The sequence below is a fragment of the Miscanthus floridulus genome, chromosome 15 (genome assembly GCF_019320115.1).
Source record: "Miscanthus floridulus cultivar M001 chromosome 15, ASM1932011v1, whole genome shotgun sequence".
In the NCBI taxonomy this organism is placed as follows: domain Eukaryota; kingdom Viridiplantae; phylum Streptophyta; class Magnoliopsida; order Poales; family Poaceae; genus Miscanthus; species Miscanthus floridulus.
The window spans coordinates 75,045,051-75,070,969 of NC_089594.1; the positions used below are offsets into that span (position 1 = coordinate 75,045,051).

Genomic DNA, 25,919 nt, shown 5'->3' on the forward strand with positions numbered 1-25,919 from the left:
ACACATGATAAATCAATAATTCAGTAAATAAACATCCATTGGATATGAAATTTTTACCACAGCACAAACATGCAACAAGTAACCTACCATAAAATTTTCACAACAATTGGATTCCTATAACAACAGATATGAATTTAGCATTAAAAGGCATAGGCAAATATTTATAGCAAAACTTTTATACTAAAACATGTCATATTATGTATTTACTGCATAGATCTAGTTGTGTGGAGTGTAACAAAATTGGTTTGGCATTTTTAGAATTTTTCTACGATTTACTACGATTTATTGAAGTTTCTGCCTATTTATGCATAAAAGAAATAGATAACAGAAAAAGAAAACACATTTTGCGTCTAGGACCCTGGAAGTTTTCTAAAATCAAAATAAGTCCTTCCACCTTTTGTTTGTCTCTTGCATTTTTACAATAGAAACCCTAGAAAAGCTTTTATTCTCACCCCGGGGTCCTTCTCTTCTTCTTCCTTACGAAAACAGAGTAGATGAGGTGCTCGGGGCGGCCGATTTCAACCGCGGGGCGGCTTGCCGACAGCAAGGGCCAGCGACACGGCCACGTGGGCATGGCGGCGGCTTGACGTACCTACGCCTGGCCGTGGCCTGGCCAGCAGCAGCTGTGGTGGCCAGGCCACGATAGCTGGTGGCTACCTAGCGGCCATAGCAGGCGGCAACGACGCAGCAGGGCAAGGCGGCCGGTGAAAGTGGTTGCGTGGCACTGGATGGCCACGGCATGCTCACAGCTGGGCTGCTCCCATGCCGAGGCCTGGCGCAGTGGCCTGGCCACGTGCACGCGCGACGGTGGTGGTTCGAGTAGGGGTCGCGGAAGCTCCCGGCGACGCGGCTGCGACATGTGCGCATGGGGGAACAACAGGGAGCGAGGCGGAGGTAGTGGTGTCGATAGTCGAGCGCGGGGAGGGATGGAGCGACGTGAACGGTGGTGGCGAGCTCGAGCTCCATGGTGACCATGGTGGCTCAAACCGAGCGGAAACGAGGGAGAGAAGGAGAGGTAGAGAGAGAGAGAGCGCGGAGAGGGAGGAAGGAGCCCGGGGCCATGTAGAAGAAGGCAAGGCGGGGAGCAGTGGGACATGGGCGGGTGTAGAGGCACATCGCGACGAGGACGACGCCGTTGTGCGTGCACATGGCCATAGCAGGGCATGGGCGACGACAGGGGCCAAATGCCCCTCTTTGACGCACCGCAGAGAGGATTCAGCCAAGATTTTAGCCCCATGTCATGTACAAGATATTTTCCCAACATCTCAATCTCCAACTCATATTAAGGGACGATGACCATTAGAATCACATATTAGGAGATAAACAACGCTAAACATTGCAGTGTCAGAGAAAACACTGAGAACTTGGAAACTTCCCAAGTCACCTAGGAAACAACATTTTATTCAAGCTTTGGAGCACTAACTAAACTATCAAACGTTCAAACTAGGCACAAACAAGCACCCTACCACGAAGTACATGACTTATACTACATTGTCATATTAACAAAATTTTAAGTATATTAAAAATGATTATTTATCTAGCTCTAAAAAACTATTAAGAAATTAAAATCCAGTTAGGGTTTTTGGTATTTTTAGACATTTTCTTCGGATTTTTCCAACATGAACCCTAGACAATTTTTGTTCACAAGATTATTTAGAGGTGTTTGAGCAAAATAGCAAGGTTTCTTGGCAGCACGTATATTAATTTTATTCACTAAAGTGATTCAAACAAACATGTATCTTATCATCTCATGCAAGAGTTCATTACCAAGCAAAGGAAAACTTATTCATTAGGTATTATTTAGCCTTAAACTTAAACATGTACGTGACACCTGGGGTGTTACAGCTCATTGTTTATGGCTCAGGCTCCGTCTCCTCTAGTAGAGCACTATCAAGTTGCTGAGTACAAGAAACTGTTAAACCCATTTTTCAGCGAAAAGGAAAGAGCCGGAGCCGCCCGAAGAGGCCTTTGGGAGAAGCCGTTTGTCTCGCCATGCAACTTGTCTTACAAGCAACCATTGGCGAGAAATGATAGTATCATCCTCGCCGCTGTCCCTCCTCCGTTCACAGCCTTCTCACGCGAGTCTTAGCTGAGTTCTTGTCCTCTCGCTCGCTCTCTCACACACGCAGTTCCCTCTCTACTGTCAGTCCCGTCTGGTCCCCGTTCTTGGCTTCAATTCTCTCGTTGTTCTTGCAATCCGTAAAAGATTTGATGTAGCGTAACGAAACATGCAATAGATCTCCCTAATCACCTCAATCTCTCTCGATTTGGTATAGTACTGGATGCAAATGTCAAGTGAATCGTTGGTCCTTTTGCTGTAGCTGCTGGATTGCAGCCGTTGTTTCAAAAAAAAACAAAAAGGCAAATAATTTCACCCAAATCCATGTCCTCTAGTATTTGGAGGTAGCAGTCTATCGCTCGGGCTTTTTTTTTAAGTGATGCCCTGAATCCCTCCGTCCTGTTACCTCCAAAAAGGCAGAGCACGGACCACGGACCGCTCGGGCTGGGCGATCGAATTTTTTACTTTTTAACTCTTTTTTTAAAGTACAAATAGACCCTTACAGAAAAGATTTCAGAATCCGGATCTTTAACTTAGCGTTATCGATGTTGACGTCGAGCTAACACGTCTCGGCACCGGCGTCTCTGGTGCTGAGCTTGGCACCGAGCTCGGCGCCCCGCAGACGGCTAGCCCCTTTTTTTATTATTTTACGCGCAGAGCCTCTTTTTTTTCGCACAGCCTAGACGGCGCACAGTCTAGATTTCTATTTGCGCAGGTACGTACAGGAAAGCGAAGGAAGGAGAAGGGTCATGGTGGTGGTGGTCGTCCGGCCTGCCATGGTCGTCATGGTGCTGACGTTCTGCCGGCCGGCCGGCCCTCGTGCTTTGCTTCTATACGTACCTGCACGGCAGGATACTGGAGGCAGGTGAGGTGGAGCATCACTGCAATCGCTTCTGTAGTCTGCTCTCTGCACCGCAGCAGCTTCTGTAGCGAAGGAGCGAGCGGAGGGCCTACGAGCATTTATGACAGCACAGTGTTTCGCACGGATACCGAGACAAAGCTTTTGAATTAAAGCACGGACGCTGCTGCTGCTAGACCCGTCTGTCCCTGCTTGCTTGTGGGGCTGCGTTAACTGTTGATCTGGCTTCCACAGACGCCTCACAGGAACTGTCATCGATTTGGGGGTTCGGTAAATTTTAGTCCAGGTTATATCGGAGGTTTGGATACTATTTAGGAGAAGTTAATTATAAAACTAATTACATAGATGGAGACTAATTTACGAGACGAATTTATTAAGCCTAATTAATCCACCATTAACATATATTTACTGTAGCACCACATTGTCAAATCATAGACTAATTAGGCTTAAAAAATTCGTCTCGGAAATTAGCCACAATCTGTGCAATTAGTTTTTTTTTATCTATATTTAATACTTAATGCATATGTCTAAATATCCGATGGAATAGGGACTAAAATTTTTCTATAGAAAAAAAAAAACCTTGATCTTTAGTGAACAGGGCGCAGATATATAGGATCCCAGAAAGTATATGTATTTTATATTACTAAAAACATTAGCAACCGATCCTATAATTTCAATTATTTTTAAAGGAAAAAGCAACCATCTATCTCTGTACCACGTGCAGATTCTTATACCTCACTTATTATCTATGTTACAATATTTTTCTCTTATAACAAATCAGCGATCAATACTTTTTAGGTCAAAAAACCCTAACTAATTACATGAGAACTTATAAAATTTATGTCATATTGAATATTTAGATACGAATAAAGAGCATTAAATATAGATTAATTACAAAACCAATTATATAGATGGAGGCTAATTTGCGAGATGACTTTTTTAAGCCTAATTAATATGTCATTAGCACATGTTTACTGTAGCACCACGTTGTCAAATTATGGACTAATTAGGCTTAAAAGATTCATCTCATAAATTAGTCACAAGTTATATAATTAATTTCATAATTAATTTATATTTAATACTCTATTCATGTGCCAAACATTCGATGTGCAGGAATCTTATGTGCCCCTCGTAAACCAAACACCCCTTGTTGCCAGCTTTCCTCAACGACTGCCTACTTTCTATCTATTGGTCTACAGTACATACGCTGCATATACATAGACTCCGGCCCCTAACCTGAGGGTGCTGCGACTGTTTACTGGCTAATAGCCCACACAGCTTGTACTGTACATGCGTAGGTGCTGCGACAGGCCAGCTACCAGTGTGAGCAGCTTGTTGCCCTGTCCAGCCCTAAGCTTAGCTTCCCTGCTGTCTTCGGCACCCTTTTATCCTTAGCCCTTGTTTAGTTCCAACTCAAAATCTAAAAAGTTGCTATAGTACCTGTTACATCGAATGTTTGTGGCCTGTGTATGAAGCATTAAATGTAGATGAAAAGAAAAACTAATTGCACAGTTTGGTGGGAAATTGCGAAACGAACGTTTTAAGCCTAATTAGTCAATGTTTGGACACTATTTGCCAAATAAAAACGAAGGTGCTACAGTAGCCCCAAAATCCAAATTTCGTGAACTAAACAAGGGCTTACTCGCTGTTTAGTTCCGTCCAAAACAGCAAATTTTTCAAGATTCCCTATCATATCGAATCTTTGGACACATGCATGAAGCATTAAATATAAATAAAAAATAAATCTAATTACACAGTTTAGACGAAATTCACGAGATGAATCTTTTAAGCCTAATTAGACTATTATTGGACACTAATTGTCAAATAACAACGAAAACGCTACAGTAGTGTTTTGCCAAATTTTTGACAACCAAACTGACCCTTAGCTGTTGTGCGCCCCCATTTGTCACTCTGGGCATAATTAACCGAAGACCGAAGACCGAACCGAAAAGACTGAGACCGAGACCGAAAAGTTCGGTCATGAGTTCGGTCCTAGCTCCCAACTAACCGAAGTAACCGATAGAAGTTCGGTCATATGTGTCGGTTAACCGAAGTGACCGAACTGACCGTAGTTCTGTAGACTTCGTTCGTAATGTCATTATGTCTGATTGTGATTTGTGAGAACTGAGAAAGTTGTGTGCTAGAACTTGTCATAATAATGTGTGGTTTGTTTTATATATTGTGTTGTTATTTTTTTGCCTTCAAATAGCAAGCATTCTGTTGAAAATTGCTATAGATTCTGCTATTGTTTGTGGCTGGTACTCAGGTCCGGTTAGTTCGGTCGTGATCGAGACCGAACCGAACTAACCGAGACCGAACTTCCTCGGTCTTCGTTTTTTGCAAAGACCGATCGGTCCCAGGTTTCTGATGACCGAACTGACCGAATGACCGAGGAACCGAACCGATCGATTCGGTCTGACCGAATGCCCAGGGTGACCCATTTGGCACGTATATTAACAATAATAAAAGGGAGAATTGCGTTTTTGCCCTTGTTCAATACTTTAATTGTGATTTTGCCCTTTATTTTTTAATTTTGTGATTTTACCCTCGCTTTTTTCAAACGAAGCTCCCGTCTACCCCTATTTTATAACACGGTCTAAAATGCTTCGATTAAATGATAAAAAAAAGAAAAAGAAAAGACACCTATATCAAAAGACAATGATACCCCTCAGTCGCTTTCTCCTTTCTCATCCGTTCGCTCGACCCGTTCCGACGAGAAGTCACGGCCCGCACATGGTTTCGCGGCCTGGCAGAGGCGCAGCTGCCGGCGGCGGCGTAGCTCCTCCTCCCTCCTTCCCCCTCCCCATGGCGTGGCTCATCCTCCCTCCTTCCCGCACCACCGCCACCTCACGCACACCGCCGCCGGGCGCGCGCACGCGCTGCTCCTGTCCCCGCTGCTCGCGCTCGCCGCCATCTCACGGGCGCCCCACCTCCCGGCGTTGCAGCTCCTGCTCTTCCTCCGCTGCCTGCGATGCCTCCCCGAGACCCGGATGCGGAACGAGATGTCGCGCCTCGCGCTGCGCCTGCCGCTCCCGTCGGGCGACGACGCGCGCGAGGCGGACGAGGTCTTCGCCGCCGAGGCACACGCGGAGGAGGAGGCCGCGCGGAGGGACGCTGACCTCGCCGCGCGGACCACGCCCAAGAGGGACCGAGCCTCGCACCGGGGCCAGGCCGGACCCGCCTAGACGTGGAGGCAGCAGCTCTGGATGGTCATCCTCGCGGATCTCCTCCTCCTCACAATCCTCTTCGCCGCCTGGCTCGCAGTCTGCCGGGGATTCAGCTGCATTGGTCGGTAAATAGCTACACAACCTCCAAGGTACGTACGAAAATCAAATCCAGGGCCTTTCTTCTACTTCCGTTCCATGATTTGGATCATTCCAGGTGATATGGGTTCTCGATTTGATCCAGGAACACGGATCTCTAGTGTACGGTCTGCATCTGTGAACTAGAATTTATACTGCAATTTCAGACTCCATGCATGTTTGGGTTTATCAGATTTTGGAATCTATATGTTTTTCGTTATGTCAACAAGGTACACGACACCACAAGTTCATTGCTGGGACTGGGTAGCATTGCTAAAAACTTTTCCGTCCATCAAGTGATTTGATTCCAAAATCTTACTCCTATCAATGTGCTCATAAATCATAATGTCATTGCTAATGTGTCCAGATTCCTGCTCCAAAGCGGGGAGAGATTGTTAAGCAAATCGGTGATGCACTACGAGCAAAGCTCCATCACCTTGGCACGCTTGTGTCACTTGAGATGGGGAAAATTCTTCCTGAAGGGATCGGTGAGGTTCAGGTAGGATCATACTTGCTTGATTGCTTCTAGTGCATTGTCTACAATCTGCACATCATTTATTGTGCTCACGAAAAGTAACATCACTGAGTTCACACTTCACAGCTCATCTTTGCGTTTCTGTTTTAGGATGTTAATTTATATATACTACATTATCATCTATGAGGTTTCGTTACTGTTTCCATATCTGTTAGAACTGCAACTTCGCCTAAAACATGTCAATTCTCATATGTGCAGCACTATTGAATAGGTCAGTTGGTACTGCATTGATTTGTCCTCTTTTTTGTAGGAAATCATCGACATGTGTGATTATGCTGTGGGGCTAAGTCGCCAACTAAATGGATCCATTATACCATCTGAACGTAATACCTTTCTTCCTGTAGTTATATCTTTTTTCATGCCATTGAAAACTACATCATTATTATCAAAAAAAAGGAAGCTACATCATCTGCAGTGGAACTGCAGATTTGAATATTTGATCATTCTGGTTGCAGCTTGCAACTGATTCAGATTATCTGACTGTTTAGGAGCCAGAAAGGGCCTTGTAAATGCTGGAAAATATATTTGAATAAAATTCTGATGGTCTAGCTTTGTAGGTTTGTGTATTGTATCGGACACGCTGATCGGTTGATGATGATATCAGCTCTCTCTTTTGCAGAAGGTAGAGTCCCAGTTGTCAGAGCCTTTTGCATTGGTCTTGGGTGGCTTCATATCATCTTTTCTTCCTAACTCCTGGTCCTATATATAAAGCATATGTGCTGCTTGATGATGAGATCAGCTTTCTCTTTACTTTGAATTTTAGGACTCCTCGTTTAGGGAATGTTTAGCCAAAAAAAAGTTTTAACAACTCTTGGTGCAGGAAGTTTTTAGATGGAAAGTTTAGCAGTTGACAGTTAATGGTGTAACCTGGTATTTAGCTGCACCCATAGGATGCCTTTTAATCTACCTTTCATGAGTTCTTACTCCTTGCTCATTTCTAGTGCTATGAAATTGCTGTCAACATTTACCATATAATCCTGTAATCTTAATAGCCATGAATACCTCAATAATCTCTCATGTCATGTAGGTTGGAATGCTTGCATTGCTTTGGTCTGTGGAAATAGCATTGTCTGGTAAGAATGGTTTACTTTTCTGATAAAATTGTAGTGCTGATATATATGTGTATAGAAAATGTAGCCATTAAATTCCAAAATATTGAGTTTGGCTCCCTGATTATTCATCTATTAGTTTGTCCCTGCTCATGGAAATTTACTGGTCCTGCCCTTCTAACAGAGTAAATTTAACTTTCTATGACTGTAACTGTCATATGAACTGTTGTGGGTTGTGATGTGACTTGTCCTATTCATCTCATCATTTGAAGTTCAAGCAATTTGCACTCAGGAAGAACTTAGACAATGTGTGCTGCAACTTGTATCATCCTTATAGGCTGTACAAATTATTGTGCGTAAGTGCATTTTGGTTTCTAGTTCTGACTCAGCTTTGAATTGCACTTGCAGCAAAAAAGGGAGTGGCAACACCTTTACCGTGTCCATGAAAGAAGGAGCTGTTCAAGTTGATGGTTTACAGTTTCCCTTGGATCCCCGGCCACCCACGGAGCTCCGTCTCCGCCCGCTGTGCAGTTCCCGCCGGCGCCGCTGTTTGATTGGAGTAGCCAGCAGAGCAGCCAGCTAACGAGTTCAGCAGAGCCTTGTGTTTGATTGGAGTAGCTCTGTTCTTTGCCAAATTTCTCTGAATTTTGTATGTAAAAATTTTAGTCGACCCTAATCAAATTTGTTCTTGGTATATAACTCTACTAGTTTGGTTCAAGGGCAGAGATCGAGGAGCCACCACGGGGCCGACCTGCCGGCTCGTGCACACGACTCGTTACATCTGTCATCATTATGACGTTTTGGTCCCAAAATTTTAAATATTTATCAATATTAAATCTGAGTTCAAATAATTGCAAGTTGTGTCAAATATGTTTGACCAAATTTAATCAATTGTCAGCATATAATAAAAAAGTCTAATTCCAAATCAGGGTAAAATCACAATTAGGCATAACAAACAGGGGCAAAATCGCATGGGCATTCATGTCCTTTTATACAAAGTTTAACACCGTTAGGGGTGGATGACGGAGCAGGGGCAAACTGGTGCTTCGTGAACGACACAGTAGGGGTAAATTCATAAAGTAAAAAAATAGGGGCAAAATCATAATTTCGATACAAAACAAGGGTACAAACGCAAGAGCCCCATAATAAAAATCTAGACTGTGCGCCGTCTAGGCTGTGCGCGCAAAAAAATAGAAAAAAGGTGTAGCCGTTTGCAGGGCGCCGAGCTCGGCGCCAGCGTCTACGGCGCCGAACTCGACGTCAGGGTCTATGACGCCGAGCTGCCTGCCAAATCAGCGTCACGTCAGCGTCGAGCCCAGGAGCTCGACGCCAGAGACGCTGGCGCCGAGACGTGTTAGCTCGGCGCCAGCATCAATGACGCCGAGCTAAGGGTCCAGATTCTGAAATTTTTCTTACAGGGGTCTATTTGTGAGAAAATTTTAAAAAAAGAGCTAAAAAGTAAAAAATTCAGGCTGGGCGTCGAGCCAACGCATGAGCCCCGTGCTCTCCTTGTCGTCCCGCTCGCCCTCGCCGTCGGCAGCTGCAGCGCGAGCGTCCACGTCGTACAGCGCACGCGAGGAGGCTGGACGCGTTGGGCTGTCACGCCCCTGCGATCCACTAGACCTCATGGCCGCGGAATGCAAGACAGGATGGAGAAGGGATCCACGACGGCGAAACGGTGGAGTCCTCTGCCGCGGTAGCGAGACTTTGAGGTCATAGAACACACGAATTTCACATGAATCACATAGGAATTTTACAAGAACCAATTTAATTTCACACAAAAAAAAACGTAGAAATAGAAAAAAAATTCGGACGTTCCAAACCAATGCCTGAAAAGGGAAGGCGTCTATGCTCCAAAGCTACACAGTTATTAGGAGCGTCAATGATCAACTATTCAGTGGTTTAGGTTGGCTCTTTGCCTCTTTGGTCGTGTAGTGGTACGCTTGAACAAGTGGCCAACACAGCCTGATCGGATGTATGTGCCGGCTGCCGCCAATAACGTTGGTGCGCCTTGTGGGAAAAAAAAAACGGGAAAAGGATGGTGCAATTACTTACCCTCTCAGTCCTACAATGAATACAATTCTAAGCACAAGTCAAAAAAATTTAAGTTTAACCCAATTCATAGACATTAGTATCAATATTTATGTTTCCAAATAAATATACTATGAAAATAGATTTTATAACTAATCTATTTCTAATTATTTAGTATCATATTTTTAAATTATTTTCTTTAGATTTAATCAAATTTAAAACCATTTGACTTGTTAGGAACGAGAATTGTTTTTTTAGAGAAAGAGTACTATAGTTGCACAAGCTAGCAAAAATATGTTAGGAGATTATTAGCAAATTTAAAATATAGTTGCACAAGCTGGTTTTTTAGCGAAGCGAACAGAATATGTTAGGAGATTATTAGCAATCTTTTTCATATTACACACCCATGCGATCATCCACGTAAATTAGGGTTGAAAACAGGCGGGTTACATCCCGTCGTGTTTTCTACATTTTACCCTCCTGTTTTTTTTTATTTTCAAAAAAAAAATCAGAAATGAGACAGAATCACGGGACACGGACCAGTAGTCAGCGGGTGTGGGACAAAAACAGGAAAGGCATGATCCAGCCCGTATTACCGGGATCCCGTATTTGGACGAGATGAGCCCGTATTATACCTGGATTTGTAAAATACGAGATAAGGACAACATACAGTGGCCTCGTTCGCGTGCCCTTAAATCCAGCTTAATTCGTTTCTTTTTTTATCTAGAACAGTATTTTTTCTCTCATAAATTTATTCAGATTTCTCCAGAATTTCTTCAAGTGAACGGAGCCCGTATCTGTGAGGCCCAGGAGCTAAAAGGCCCATCATATCACCTTCTGCCTTCCCTGCGGCTGCTGGGCTGCTGCCTGCGGTTGCTACTGCCTCCTTTGCATGCTGCCGGAGCTCAAGAAGGGCTGCGAGGCTGTGATTATTAAAAAAAAAAAAAAAACTGCAAGGCTGTTGATTGTTGTTGCCTGGTGGGATGGTGGCCTTCGAAGCAGACACCCTCCCTTGATTAGAGGAGGGTTTTGAGAAAAAAATGAGATTAGAGGAGGGTTTTAGGTGTGGTTAAACCCCAAACCCACCGCCACTACGCCTCCTGCTCTCTCCCCCTCTCCTTTTTCCACTGCATTCACTGCCGCCCTGCTGTGCTGGTTCGTGGCTGTCCCCGGTCACATCAGAAGATCAGATCCCCTTCCCCTTCCGCTCCAGACCTCGGCACCGCCGCTCGTCGCCATGGCGGCGGCCAACGCCCCCGTCGCCATGCGCGAGCATGGGCTCACGGCGGTGCTACCATCCTCTACCTTAGCCACCTCCTCCTCCCTCCAGTCCCCGCGTCGCCTCCACTGATCCACTCACCACTCACTGCTCGCCCCGCAGCTCACCAGCCTGGGCATTGCGCCGCGACCCCACCACACCACCCCCTTCCCTTCCGCAGCAGCCATGGCCAAGCAGCCGCCGCCCACCTCCACCTCCAGGTCCACCTCCACCTCCGCCCCCGACAACCCGCTACCCACCACCACGGGGGGCCTCCGGGGCTCGCTCTCCTCCTCCGCGCGCTCCCTCCTCGCCGCGGCGCGCCGCTCCCCGGTCGCCACGCTGGTGGCCGCCTTCTTCCTCCTCGCGCTCTTCATGTACGGCGAGGACGTGCGCACCATCGCCGAGCTCTCCATCGACGACTACCTCTACCCGGACGCCGACTTCTACAACGTCTCGGGCCTGCCGCCGCTCGCGCTGCCGCCGCCCGCCTGCGACCTCGCCCGCGGCCGCTGGGTCTTCGACAACGTCTCCCTCCCGGCGTACCGCGAGAAGGACTGCACCTTCCTCACCAAGCAGGTCACCTGCCTCGCCAACGGCCGCCCCGACGATCTGTGGCAGTACTGGAAATGGCAGCCCGACGACTGCTCCCTCCCCACGTACGTCTCCTCCCTCCACTCCAGATCTGCACCAGTTACCTCATTGCGAGCTTGCAGTCGCATCTTCCTTTCCTCGCCTGATTGTGCTATTAAAGGTTGCGTGCGTCTTTGTTGCCCTCCAATCCAATCGATTCGACTGAATGCGTCCAATCCGAGCAGGTTCGACGCTCGGAGATTCATGGAGGCGATGCGCGGGAAGCGGCTCATGTTCGTGGGGGATTCGCTCAACCGCAACCAGTGGGAGTCGCTGGTGTGCCTGGTGCAGCCCATTCTGTCCAAGGGCAGGAAGAAGGCCGTCAAGCGGGGCTCCCTCACCGTCTTCCACGCCAAGGAGTACCGCGCCACCCTCGAGTTCTACTGGGCGCCCTTCCTCGTCGAGTCCAACTCCGATAACCCCAAGATCCACAGCATCGAGCACCGGATCATCAGACCCGAGCGGATCGAGGGGCACGCCAGGTACTGGAGGGGCGTCGACTACCTCATCTTCAACACCTACATCTGGTGGATGAACACGGCCGACATGAAAGTCAGGTCAACCTCGGCCCTTCACTGCTTCCTTTCTGCTTGACTGGATTGACTCCTGTCTCCATCTGGACTGCAAATGTGTAGCTTCTTTGCTGTTTTTCGCAAGTTGCAATCGATCAATGGGATGTTCATGTTCTGAGGATGCTGGGTGGATTTTTGCAGGAGACCAAATTCGAGGTATTGGTCTGAGCATGACGAGGTTCCCAGGATTGAGGCGTATGGTCGGGTGTTCAAGACGTGGTCTGATTGGCTCAATGACAACATTGATCCTGCCCGCACGTCTGTCTTCTTCATGACAATTTCTCCACTTCACATCAGGTAACTGAAAGCTGCTGCACGTCTGTCTTCTTCATGACAATTTCTCCACTTCATGACAATTTCCTTTATTTTCCTCTCTGGTACGAGAAGTGGTGGTTGGCAATGGACTTTGATTGATTAGTACCTTTATGAGTGATTTGCAATGCAACCTTGAACTTTGTGGGCCACCGTTGATCCAATTGGACACCATAGATAGGCTTGATAGAAGGGGTTTGTTAAGCCCAAATTGCCTTCTGGAGCACCAAGCTTTCTCCTTTTGTATTCAGCAGGGCACAATGTCACTGTCCACTCAACCAAACTATGTGGTCAATCAGTCAATGAATAAGACTCAGATGCCAGGCTGGTTCAGGGTCCACATGGAAAGTGATGGCCTAGCTTATGGGTCTGATAGTCAACAATTCTTGCATGGATACAAAATCCAAATATAGTTCAGTTTTCTAGACTTCACTATGTACTCACTAGCAGATTTTGATAGGATATTTCTCAGATTTGTTGTATATTTGCATTATGCAGTAAAAAAGGAGGGTACTGTAGACTTGGTACCATGGTACATAGATGATGCTAATCTTTAGAGTTTAAAACATTTGCAAAATTTAAGATGAATAGAAAAAATAAATTTTAGAATTTCATTTTGAAACCTCTCACTGCATTTCAGGCGTTGTGCGATTCACATGGGATATGAAAGTTTTAAGGTGAGTAGCAGCTGTTGACTAAAGTACACCAAAACTAGCACCACTTAGGGATGGTGGGGAGACCTTTTTTTATGATCTCAACAAACTTCTATGCGGGTCTGATTCACAATTAGGAAGGCAAAAGGCACCATTTGGTACAACAGCAAAAAGAATAATGTTTCACATGTGGTGTACTGGTGTTGTGTGGGTTAGCTGAGATTTGACATGAAAACTGGGATTTGACATGTAAACAACCTCTAGAGAGAAAAAGAAGCCCTGCTGAATTGGCTCTCGTATTTATCCTGATTCCTAACAGAGACTTAGAGTATGACTCTTTGAGTACTGATGATATGTTGGGTTTTTTTTTAACGGTTGAGAAATATCTATATATGGATGCTTACTAGAAAACAGAGAAGTCTGTTAAAAATTAGTTTCTGATATATGATATCTTGATTGATCAAGGCTCAATTTTATGCCATTTGTTACGTCAGGCCATAACTATTAAAAGTCTTATTGTACTTCTAAGAAAGAAGTTGCTTCTTATTCAGTTAAAACAATTGGGCAGCTGATGCCATTGTATGTTGAACTTGTCATGTTGGAGTATTTGAAATTAGGTTGATATAAACCACACTCCTACAAAACTCTAGTTTTGCTAGGAGAATTTGAAATACTTATCTACTTCGATTTTGCCTCCCTACATGGGCTTAAATAAAAGGAAGGTATAGTAGTACACTAGAAAAGCAAGTGCGGCTTGACCACTCCCTAATAGGTCCATAAGTAGGTATACCAATATTTGCACATTTGTGCACTTGGCATGCAGTCCACACAAAGGAAACCCAAGTTCACAATCTCGATTTACTTCTGTACCCCGCACATTGGCGTGGGTATGGTAATGAACTAATTGTCAATAATCTGAACATATAATGCACTTCCATATTCGTATATGAAAACTATCTTGTAGGAAGCTGAGAAAGACCTGGATCTCTAAGGCATGAATAGAAACATGCTTGTGCAGTGCAGCAGTGTTTGAGGGTTCAGAGATGAGCATACAACATGTTAAAGAAAATTCGAAGCTCCCTGTTTTGAAATTTGAAGGGCCCCAAAGATTTCCCTTAGCTTGGCCACTGCCATTAACCAATACAACCTCTTTTCAGTGGAAATGACTTCAGTACCATGTTATCTATCTCCATTTATCTTCGTGCTAGCAAGTACAACATGTCCTTGCTGAGCTTAGGTTGCTTGCACCAGATCTTGAAACACCACTGGAAGCTATTGGGATCTGGAGCCCTGGAGGATAGAAGAATTAGGAACTGTGCCGGAGTAGTCTAAAAGCTTTGCTTGCTTCCTGCTGTCACATTTCTGTACCAGCAGCTAGAAAATTTAGAAAATGTGAACTCATCGTAAATAGTTGTAATACTGAACCATATATAGTACTCCCTCCGTCCCAGAATATCTGTCGTTCTCGTTTCCCGAGAAATAACTTTAACAAAATATATATTAAAAAATATTATTATTTATGATACATAATTAGTATCATTGGAAAGATCTTTGAATCTAGTTTTTTAACAAATTTATTTGGAGACACAAATATTACACATATTTTGTATAAATTGAGTCAAAGTCGTGGCACGAACACCGAAAACGACAAATAAATTGGGACGGAGGGAGTATGCAGTATGCACATCTCAGGAACAGAACACTAATTTTCTAAAATACAAATGAATGTTAAAATTGATACTGGGTAGTGGCAAAGTTGAAGGGAAGTTCTTTGTGTACTTATGATTGGCCTAAAAATTCACCATTCACATCAGCATTTTGATTTTCAAATTCTTAATAAACCTATAAAATGAAGTAGCAAGGACTGATTAAATATGAATGCAGTACTAAAAATGCCGGAAATCTTATCCCTTCAAATTTTGAAACCATCAACTCATATACAGCAATTAAATATGGATGCATTACTATAAATGTAGCATGCAGTGAGTTAAATACCCAGCCATTTTGCTGATGTTTAGCCTCTCTTAGTCAGAGTCTTTTACTTTTTGCGTACATTACATACTTGCATCCCCCATCTATATAAGTATACATGTGCTCTGTTACATACTGACGCCTCATTTTAGCCTCATGTTATGTTAATCAATGTGGTATAGCACCAATTGAAGAAAAGCTTGTCCAACACCGATTGAGATGGTTTGGACATGTGACATGTCCAACGGAGACCTCCAGAGGCACCGGTGCGTAGTGGAATCCTAAGCCAGGATAGTAACCTGAAGAGAGGCAGAGGAAGACCGAAGTTGACTTGGTTAGAGGCAATAAAAGGAGACTTGAAAGGATGGAATATACCCAAAGACTTAGCCTTAGATAGGAGTGCTTGGAAAACAGCTATTCACGTGCCTGAACCTTGATTGCTTCTGCTGGGTTTCAACTCTAGCCTACCCCAACTTGTTTGGGACTTAAAGGCTTTGTTGTTGTTGTTGTTGTTGTTGTTGTTGCTGTTAATGCACGATGAATGGCTTATTTAAATAGCATAGATGTGCTCTTTTACCCATGGCAGATAAATTTAGTTGGCAAGCTCTGTCATCAGGTTTGAAGTCTTGTGCGCTGTTAGACACAACTAACTAATTATTATAGTGAGTGCCCTTGGAGCAGATCAGCAGAGTAAAACATAGCATCATGTGAGTCTTGAGTGCTTCATAGCCCATATTTAGCAAAAGTGAGTTTTAGTGTCTATATAAAACTAATTTTTTCATAGAAAGCTTACCCTGCATGCCTCCACATTGTCATGCCCTGGACATCATAAGAGAAAGCAGGCACCATTTGCTGCATGTTGTACTTTGATTTTTTTTCCACTTTATATGACCATATATTTGCAAATTAGCTTTCCTTTGGCGCTGAATCATATTGATTTCTTCCAGTATCAGTTGATTTTATTTTTTGATGCAATCATGTATCAGTTGAAAAAGGAAAGGAATAAAATTAAGAGCAGTTATGATTAGATGATGTTATTGTCAACATAAAACTAACTTCATGTTTTCTGTTGCTTTTGGGCAGCAAATTAGCACCATATTTCACTCATTTATTTATATGTGCTGGTTTTGCTAAACTTGCTTCCTTTCTATGACAACAGCCCACATAACTGGGGAAACCCAGACGGGATCAGATGCGTAAAGGAGACGCTTCCGTATCAGAACTACAGCCAGCCCCTGGACCTGTACCATGACATGCGAACGTATGACCTGGTGGTAAAGGTGGCCAGCTCCATGGAGAAGGTTCCAGTGACAGTGATCAACATCACGAAGATGTCAGATTACCGGAAGGATGCCCACACGTCGCTGTACTCCATCCGGCAAGGGAAGCTGCTGACGCCGAAGCAGAAGGCGGACCCAGAGAAGTTCGCGGACTGCATCCACTGGTGCCTTCCGGGCGTGCCGGACGTGTGGAACCAAATACTCTACACAAAGATTCTTTCGAAACCATCTTGGCAGTCTAGTTTTAGCCCCCCTCCATCCCAGTCTGTGCCTCTTCCTCCCCAGTGAGAATCACAAGCAGGGAGCTTGGGATTTTTTTTACCACAACCTAGGAAAATGTATGATTACACATTCTTTTTCTCTTCCTTTTAGGGTAGATCGAGTAAAGGTTAGATCAGAAGGGAAATGGATGGGGGTTTACTAATGGCATGTAAGATCCTTGATGAAGTGTAAATGAGTGGGCATGTAAGATCTTTGAAGTGTAAATGAGCTGTGAGTTTGCCAATTGAGCAAACCGTAGCTTGTAAACAGTTGCGCTATGCATATATACTAGTACTAGTTTCCAGACAGAAGTGAACTAATATATATAACCTTCCTGCTGTGTGACACAAAAGGTGTCTATTGCTTCTTAATGCTTGGAAACAGAAATCCAAGGTTCTCCGTTTTGTTCTCGTTACCCCTATGTGTGTATGTAGACTATAGTCTACGGGACAGGAGAACGATGTTAAGAGGATGATTTTTTTTTTGGTTTCTGAGAACCATTTCGGCGTACAAACTTCATGTACGTTTCCCAGTGACAGATGCTACAGCAATCTTCATGTACGGTGTCCCAGCTCTGCCTTGGCGAGTGCATATGCCGAGCTGTATCTGAAGCGTATTGGTCATCTGCTTAGCCCACGGGCCAATATAATCCATTGTGCTTTGAAGCAGCCACATCCAAGGGCTCACGTGTACCAGCAGATCCAACAATCGACCAATTAGGCTGGTCTCTAGGGAGATGTCATGGGGGTATTATAGACATTAAATAGGGTGACACATCAGCAAAAATAGAGTTTTTGTTCCAATAATGAGGAGAGAGAAGGAAAACATTTCATGGTCACGAAACGAGCTAACGTTTCCAACTCGTTGGAAACTGGACGACACCCGCACTAAGGGACTTCGTTTCATCTCCTCCAATCCCTCCATCCCAATGCAATTTTCATTGCAATCTTTAAGTTTGACTATTTTTTTTAAAAAAAAGAATTATGCTGTTGCCTCCCTCCCCCCTAAAAAATCATATTTCTGGCTCCGCTGCTGAATCTAATTATACCTTTTATGAGGAGGATTTAATAAACAATATCACAACCTTTCTTGAGGAGAAGGAGGATTTAATAGACAATAGGTACAACATCCTATCTTTACTGATGCATATATAGACTTACTCGTTTGTCTTCTTACCAAGCTGTTTTTACGAACTCTTAAAAAATGACAAAGAGGACTTGTTACTCGTTCCATATTGTTAAGATCGCGATATATATGGATATAATCCAATGGTCACCGCTCATGCTTGCCAGCAATGTATATATTCTTGTAACTTGTTTGTTACCTATTGCCTATTTCTGTGCTATCTATTTCGGTGAAATCAGTTTTTGTTTCAATTTTCTTAAATTTATTGAATGTATTTTAGATTCCAATTACATTGGATATAGTAGTAGAAAGTGGAGGAAAATATCATGATCTAAAGAAGAGGATGAAAGCAGACTCATATTGTACTTATGCTATCAAGGAATGTTACACTTGTTCCAAAAACATCATATATGCGCTGTGATTGGTCAACGGGAGAGAGAGTACGTTTGACATTCTTATGATTTCATGTTACTAAAATATTGCATTGGCGGTTAAATCTTAGATTTTATTCTAAACCCAATTGATATATTATGAGCTTATGGCACATATTTTCAGTTTCATATAAGAGATTTTGGATGTGGTGGATGTGCATATAGCATGAGACACTCGGATAAATGAGCTGAACATGAGTAAGAAACGTATAAAATTTACCCTCAAGGGCATATGCGGATGTGCACCCATCTTTGGATATATTTTTATAATACACTTATTTGGAGTTATAAATGTTACTAATAAGGAATGTTTGACATACTTGAAAATATAGGCGACTCTTGAAAAGGGATGGAGGGAGTAGTCTAGTAAAACTTAATCACTGAATATATTTTAAAGTGTCGTACCTATTTGGAGTTATTTGAATCTTATTTGTAAATCCTATCTGGAGTTATTTGAATATATGGATGTGTGTGTGTGTGTGTGTGTGGGGGGGTGGGTGGGGGGGGGGGGGGGGGGGGGGGGTTGTTACTGATGGCATGTAAGATCTTTGAAGTGTAAATGAGTGGGCATGTAAGATCTTTGAAGTGTAGATGAGCTGTGAGTTTGCCAATTGAGCAAACAGCAGCTGGTAGACAGTTGCGCTATGCACATATATATACCGCTAATTTCCAGACAGAAGTGAACTAATGTATATAACCTTCTTCCTGCTGTATGAGTATGATACAAAAGGTGTCTATTGCTTCTTAATGCTTGGAAAAAAAGAAATCCGAGGTTCTTCCGTTTTGTTTTCGTTACCCCTTGATGTGTGTGTAGTCTACAGGACACGAGAATGATGTTAAGAGGAAAATCTGAAGAGAAAAAAGGTCAAGGATTTTTTTTTTCTTTTTTGGTTTCTGAGAACCATTTCGGCGTACAAACTTCATGTATTTTTTTCCCAGCTTTGCCTTCGCGAGTGCATATGTCAGAGCTGTATCTGAAGCGTCTTGGTCATCTTCGTAGCCCACGGGCCAATCCATTGAACTTTGAAGCAGACACATCAAGCTCACGTGTACCGGCAGATCCATCCAACAAGCCCTGCTGCCGTCTGGTCTGTGGCCCAGTACACAGAGTAACGCTAGAACATTACAATGCCTGAACGAAGGGATATGTGGCACATTTCTTGGTGTGAGAAGTTGGTTCGTTAGGATTCCTACGTGGCGCCGCATCAATATGACACATCAATATGGGAGGTAAATCGGAATTCATTGAGAGTTCTGAGGTAAACCGGAACCTTAGTAAATTTGTTCCTAGAAAATTTATACAATTAAAAATCCTAAAATCTCATCCAATCTTAGAAAAATCATACAAAACTTGTTTTAGTCAGATAAATACAAAACTAGTTTCAGATTTCCCCCCCTAAAGTCATGCTCTATCTCGTAGGGTGAGAGTGAAATGGCTTGTTTTCCATCCAAGCTGAATTTTTTTGAGGAGATTCCAACCTGAATTTTGAGGATATGGAGAAGTACTAAATTAATTCTTGACATACATATAATTCTCTGCATATGCACATATTATTCTACCATTAAACTCATCTCCTTTCCAATTTTGCTCCATCTCCATACAATTTCCGACATGCGAAAAAAATGCATATGCATCCTTGTATTGTCTGCTCCATCTGAATCCGAATCCGACTAACAAAAGTATATTAGATATCGGAGAGACATTATCCACTCCATTTCATTTCTAATCTTAAGTTGCCTAGATTGAAATTATATGGGCCTTTTTGGTGTTTAGTTTGCTAGAAAATGCTCTCATCGTCTATTATACAGTTAATGTTGACCACCTGAACTACGTAAAAGACCAAGTGACACTTGTTATCTATCATATTTTTGTTTTTTTTCTAAAATTTGTTTTTGCATTGCTTGTGCTTGTGGATTGATAGCTATGAGTCGTGTATGATGTGGTTATATGACACTTGTGTTGTCTTTAAACTCACCTGAACTTTAACATATATTTATTTCGAGTTGTCGACGTAGACTAATTATAATAGATATAAGAGCATCACTAACACATATAGAAACCAAATGGGCCCATAAAAGAGTCAAATAGTTCCAAGTTAGGCATTATAAGGTAGAGCATGAATTTAGAGAAAAAAATGAAACCAATTTTATATTTTTAGGCTAAAACATATTTTTTATGATTAAACCAGATTTTAAGATTTTTTAACTGCGTAGATTATGAAGGAAAAGGTATTTGTTGTTTGATTTACCTCCCTAAACTATCTAGGAAACCAATTTATCTCTCTCATAGCTGATGGCCTGACGCAGTGACGAAGCCAGAAAAAAATTAGGAGGGGCTGAACAAAAGAATAGAGGTTTTTTTATCTTCTCCTAACCTTAGCCCCTCCTACCTAATACATATATGCATAAAATTTTAAAGAAGAACTTAGGAAAACTCCACGTGCTCAGGATGGGTAGGGGGGGCTGAAGCCCCCCTAGCCCCACCGCTGGCTACGTCCCTGGCCTGACGTAGTGCCATGACAAAACCGTTATGCAAAACACCTTAAGGTGAGTGGTGTAAAAAAAAATCCAATTTTATAGAATCGAACAATCGCATGAGCTGAGGAAGGGAGGAGGGTGACAAAAGTACATTTTCTAATGAAATACAATACTCTCAGAGCATGTCCAAGAGGGTCTTTCTTGAACTAATTGTCTAAATCATAATTTGGAAAGTCATTTGAATAAAATCATTCTCTATATCTTTTCATTCTTTAACAACTTCTCTGTATCACGCACTCCGAAAGCTGGTCATGATATATCTGGTGATCTAATTTAATAAGATGTTGAAGAGTATTTTTACTACAAATGTTTATTCCTATCAATTAGAAAGGATCTCTCGTACTTTCTTAAGTCAAAATACCTGACTTTGACTAAATATATACAAGAGGCTACTAATATTTATTATGGTGCGTAATAAAAGTTACTAGATTAATTATTAGATATATTTTTTTTATAATACACTTATTCGAAGAGAGAAAATCTTGATGGGGCTTAAAAAAAGGGGACGGAGGGAGTAGTCGAGAGAGAAGAGGGAAGAAGAATACGGCCTCGGTGTCCCATGACTAATTTTAGTCCCATCACATCGGATGTTTGAAACTAATTTAGAGTATTAAATATAGACTAATTATAAAACTAATTGTATAGATGGAGACTAATTTACGAGACGAATCTATTAAACCTAATTAACTCATGACTTGACAACGTTGTGCTACAGTAACATATGCTAATAATGGATTAATTAGGCTTAATAAACGTGTCTCGTAAGTTAGTCTTCATCTGTACAATTAGTTTTATAATTAACTCATATTTAATCCTTTTAATTAGCATTCGAACGCTGCGACGTAACACGGATTAAACCGGATCCGAACACCCCTGTCATTCGGGCTTCATTTCTCCGGCAGGTCAGTCATGCACTCATGCGACAGGGCCCACGGCAAATGGCAAGTCCGTTGTCGTCGTCGTCGTCGCACGCCAATCAAATCGAGCAGGGCACCGGCCGGCCGGCCGGCCAGCGTCGCATTCCGCATCGCATCGCATCGCAGGCCCCAACGGAAATGTAGGCCCTGCTGCCATCGGGATCCAGAAAGCTGATGATGACAAATTGACAAATCTGCTCGCTCTCCATCTGATTCTATAGGCGACAGATGTCGAGAGGGGCGATCGAACAAGCAACTGCTAATCATCACAGCAGACAAAACGGAACGCACGCGTAGCCGTCCGTAGGGTGGAGTGTGGAGTGGATGGAACGTCTCGTTACTCTCATGATGATAACCGCTCCCTCCAAGGCTCCAAGTTTTTTAGTACCCTGTTTATTAGTAGTGTGTCTCCTAAAACAGGTTGTTATTCTGATAACGGTAATGCTGCTTATAGGTCGTTCGTCCGTCCAGACGGACCCCGTATAAGTCGCCCGCTAGCTTTGCGCCTCGCCCGCGCCGCTTTCGCTGGTGTCGCCTGCTCGCTCAGCAAGCTGCGCACCTCGGCTCCGGGACGGACCCCGCCCCTCGGTCGCGCCGCCCCCGCCGCGCGGCCCTGCCCACGCCCCCCTTGCCCACCCACACCGCGTGCCCCTACCTGGATTCGCGCTTCCCGTCGCGGCCACGCTCCATCCGCCTGCGCCTACCCCTGTCGAGGTCCGTGCCGCTCCGCGCCACTCCGCGACATCGAGCTCCGCATCGACGAGCCTCCATTCGTCCAAGAAGCAACCAGATGCTACCTGAAAGCGTATGTTGCAATAGTATGTTTCAAGTGTTTCAGATGTATGTTGCGAGTGTTGTATATTGATGTAGCAAAAGTAGATCAGGATGTTGCAGATGTTGTAATGGTTGTGCATGTATGTTTCAAGTGTATGTTCTAAATGTTTCATCTGTTCCAGACGAATATTGCAAGTATTTTATCTGAATATTGCAAAAGTAGATCGGGATGTTGCACATGTTGTTATGGCTATACACGTATATTTCAAGTGTATGTTCCAAATGTTTCATCTGTTCTAGATGAATGTTGCAAGTGTTTTATCTAGATGTTATAAAAGTAGATCTGGATGTTGCACATGATGTTATGGCTATACACGTATGTTTCAAGTGTATGTTTCAAATGTTTCATCTGTTCTAGACGAATATTGCAAGTGTTTTATCTGGATATTGCAAAAGTAGATCGGGATGTTGCACATGTTGTTATGGCTATACACGTACGTTTCAAGTGTATATTTCAAATATTTCATCTGTTCTAGACGACTGTTGCAAGTGTTTTATCTGAATGTTGCAAAAGTAGATCGGGATCTTGCACATGTTGTTATGGCTATACACGTATGTTTTAAGTGTATGTTCCAAATGTTTCATCTATTTCAGACGAATATTGCAAGTGTTCTATCCAGATGTTGCAAAAGTAGAACTGGATGCTGCATGTTGCAAGCATATGTTTCAAGTGTTTCTAGATGTTTCATATGTATGTTTGCAACTGTTTCATCTGGATGTTACATATGTTTGCAATGGTTTTCCAAACGGTTTTAGATGTTTTCGCAAGTGTTTCAGACGCTTGTTTTAAGTGTTTCATTTGTCTTCTTTTGTACGTTGCAACTGTTGCATCTGGATGTTTTAAAAGTAGATCGGGTGTTGCACGTGGGATGCACGTGGAAAGCGGCCGGCGGCGCGGACGACGTTCGTGGCGGCGTGGGCGACGCCCGGGACGGCTCAGGCCCACTGCTAGTGCACTCCCTCATGAGCCTGACACGCTATGCGCTCGTTTGCTCCCTCCGTTCAGCAGCGTTAGGACGCTAGCGCACCGGACGGACGTCTAGACGCGAGAAGTCCGTGGGTTCGGTAAGCACCCACATTAACCGCACGTCTGTTAATGTAATTAAAGAATCACATGCAAGCATGTAGATTATTAGTTTCTATCCTTACGTATAATATAATTAGTGTGCGTTGAGTTAATGCGGATGGCATGTCGTTCGTTGCAATTCATTGATCAACCTGCTGCATCCTTGTCTCCCTCGTGTTTTTCGCTCCACAATGCAAGCAAGCAAAGGCCATCAGTGGTGGTGACCAATGCAAGCACCAGTCCACTGTCAAAGCCAATACTATGGCTGGCGTTTCACTTGGACGTACCGTCCCCGGCACTGGGCACTGGAAATCGGATGCTTAGGCCTTAGGGTTCCGCCCGCGCCAGGCCAGCCTAAGAGACAAGCAAACATGCCTATGCCTTCCATACAAGATCGACTTTTATCACAAGGTGAAATAACAAAACTTCATTAAGCGATGACATTAGCTGGTTAGCGTTGAGATATAAATTATGTTTGATATATACAACATTATTCCTCGCTCAATGACTGGAAAAGGCCAGCACTACCGTCACAGGCTCATAGCTGAACTGACAAATTCAAATTTTAGAGCTAGGAGGCGGCTCGCTAGACGCTAGCTAGCATCCCAGGACTCGCGGACTCGACACGGTCTTCCGGATGATTGATGATACTACCGCTACTCCTCTACTCCTATGTTGTAGTAGTGTACGCGGGATTGTATTCTATTTCTATGCAGGACTGTATAAAGTCAAATACTACTACCTCTAAATTTGACTATTGCATTATAACCTCGCCCCCAGTATTGACTAGTAATAATTTTGACGCGAGACGCACGGCGGCGTGCCACGAGTCAGAAGCGCCGGCGGGGGGAACCATGAGGGGCTAAAATTTCTCCAGCCCCTCCTATACACACAAAACAACACATCCATGGCTACAATTTCTAGGAGGGACTTAGGGGGCTAGCTCCATAGCGCCAATGCCCGACATCTAGATCCGTCCCTGGTCGCATAAAGGACTAATGAGCAACAAAAAAGAGAGACATGCATGTCTCCGCAATGGTGGACTGTGGACTGTGGGAGCCATGGCCGTTGCCGCCTTCTTCGCCGCCATCGACCTGCAGCCGCCCCATTGGAGTGGTATATGAGACGACTGTTTTCGTAGAACATCTCCGCGTGGTGCAGTCCCTTTGCCTAGCACACCAAGCACCCGTCCCAGAGGCTATGATTTGCCACTCACCTGTCATGCATATCTGATATCTCACAGGAGACTCCATGCTTACAAATCGAGAAGTGCGGTCGAGGGCATCCTGCACTAGTGATGTGCATGGGACATCCGATGGTAATGTGTACGGGGGCACATGCTCCTGAGGACAAAAAACTGCCTATCCTGCCAAGTGACCGAGCTCTGCCAAACATGGTGATGGAGACGAGGGGAAGAGAGAGCCGCTCTTTCTACACTAAGGTTCTGTATGGTTTCTACAGTCTGCTCTTAAAATTTCTATCGCGTCGAATATTTAGACATATGCATGGAGTATTAAATATAGATTAATTATGAAACTAATTACACAACTTGCGACTAATTTGCAAGACGAATCTTTTAGCCTAATTAGTCCATGATTTGACAACGTGATGCTACAGTAAATGTATGCTAATGACAGATTAATTAGGCTTAAAAAATCATCTCGCAAATTAGCCTCCATCTATGTAATTGGTTTTATAATTAATCTATATTTAATACTATTTATTAGTATCTAAACATTCGATGTGACATGAATTTTAGGAACGTCTAAAGAACAAAACACCCTTTAATACGTGAGAAGAGCAAAATGGTTGTGACAGTGACATCGACATCGACATCGACATCGACAGCTGATGTTTCTGCACTCAAAAAGTACTGTAGCAATAGCGGCTACAGCTGCAGTCGAATAGAGTTTATGAGGTTTGCTGAACGGTAGCTAGGGCTGCCACCCCAACTCACCTAAAGAGTGGGTCGGCCCCTGAAGTACTATAGCGTGTACAGAGTAGATGTTGGGGCCTTGGTTATACTCCGCATCATCCATGTTGTCCCCAAATACATGGTTACGTTCTCGCAGCCTCTTTCTGAATTCGAACGAAGACTCCAGATTTTTTAGATTCATTCAAATTGATGGTGAATCCGACCACACAGATATATAAGAACCGTTGCCCCGCACACAAATGACTCTCATTGTCCGTCGACCGTCCTTTCCGCTCCTCGTCCTAAAAACATCGGGCC

At 43.7% G+C, this 25,919-nt stretch overlaps 1 protein-coding gene and 1 pseudogene across 1 annotated transcript; both read left to right on the plus strand.

Annotated features, from left to right (window-relative positions):
* The first annotated feature begins 2,835 nt into the window (after positions 1-2,835).
* Positions 2,836-7,079, plus strand: LOC136507678 (uncharacterized; annotated as a pseudogene).
* Positions 7,080-10,981: 3,902 nt separating this feature from the next.
* Positions 10,982-17,091, plus strand: LOC136509319 (xylan O-acetyltransferase 3-like). Its single transcript, XM_066504145.1, has 4 exons — positions 10,982-11,752; positions 11,912-12,283; positions 12,440-12,595; positions 16,394-17,091. Exons 1-4 carry the CDS (start codon positions 11,280-11,282, stop codon positions 16,800-16,802), a joined length of 1,410 nt encoding a protein of 469 aa, XP_066360242.1. The 5' UTR covers positions 10,982-11,279; the 3' UTR covers positions 16,803-17,091.
* The last annotated feature ends 8,828 nt before the right edge of the window (positions 17,092-25,919 follow it).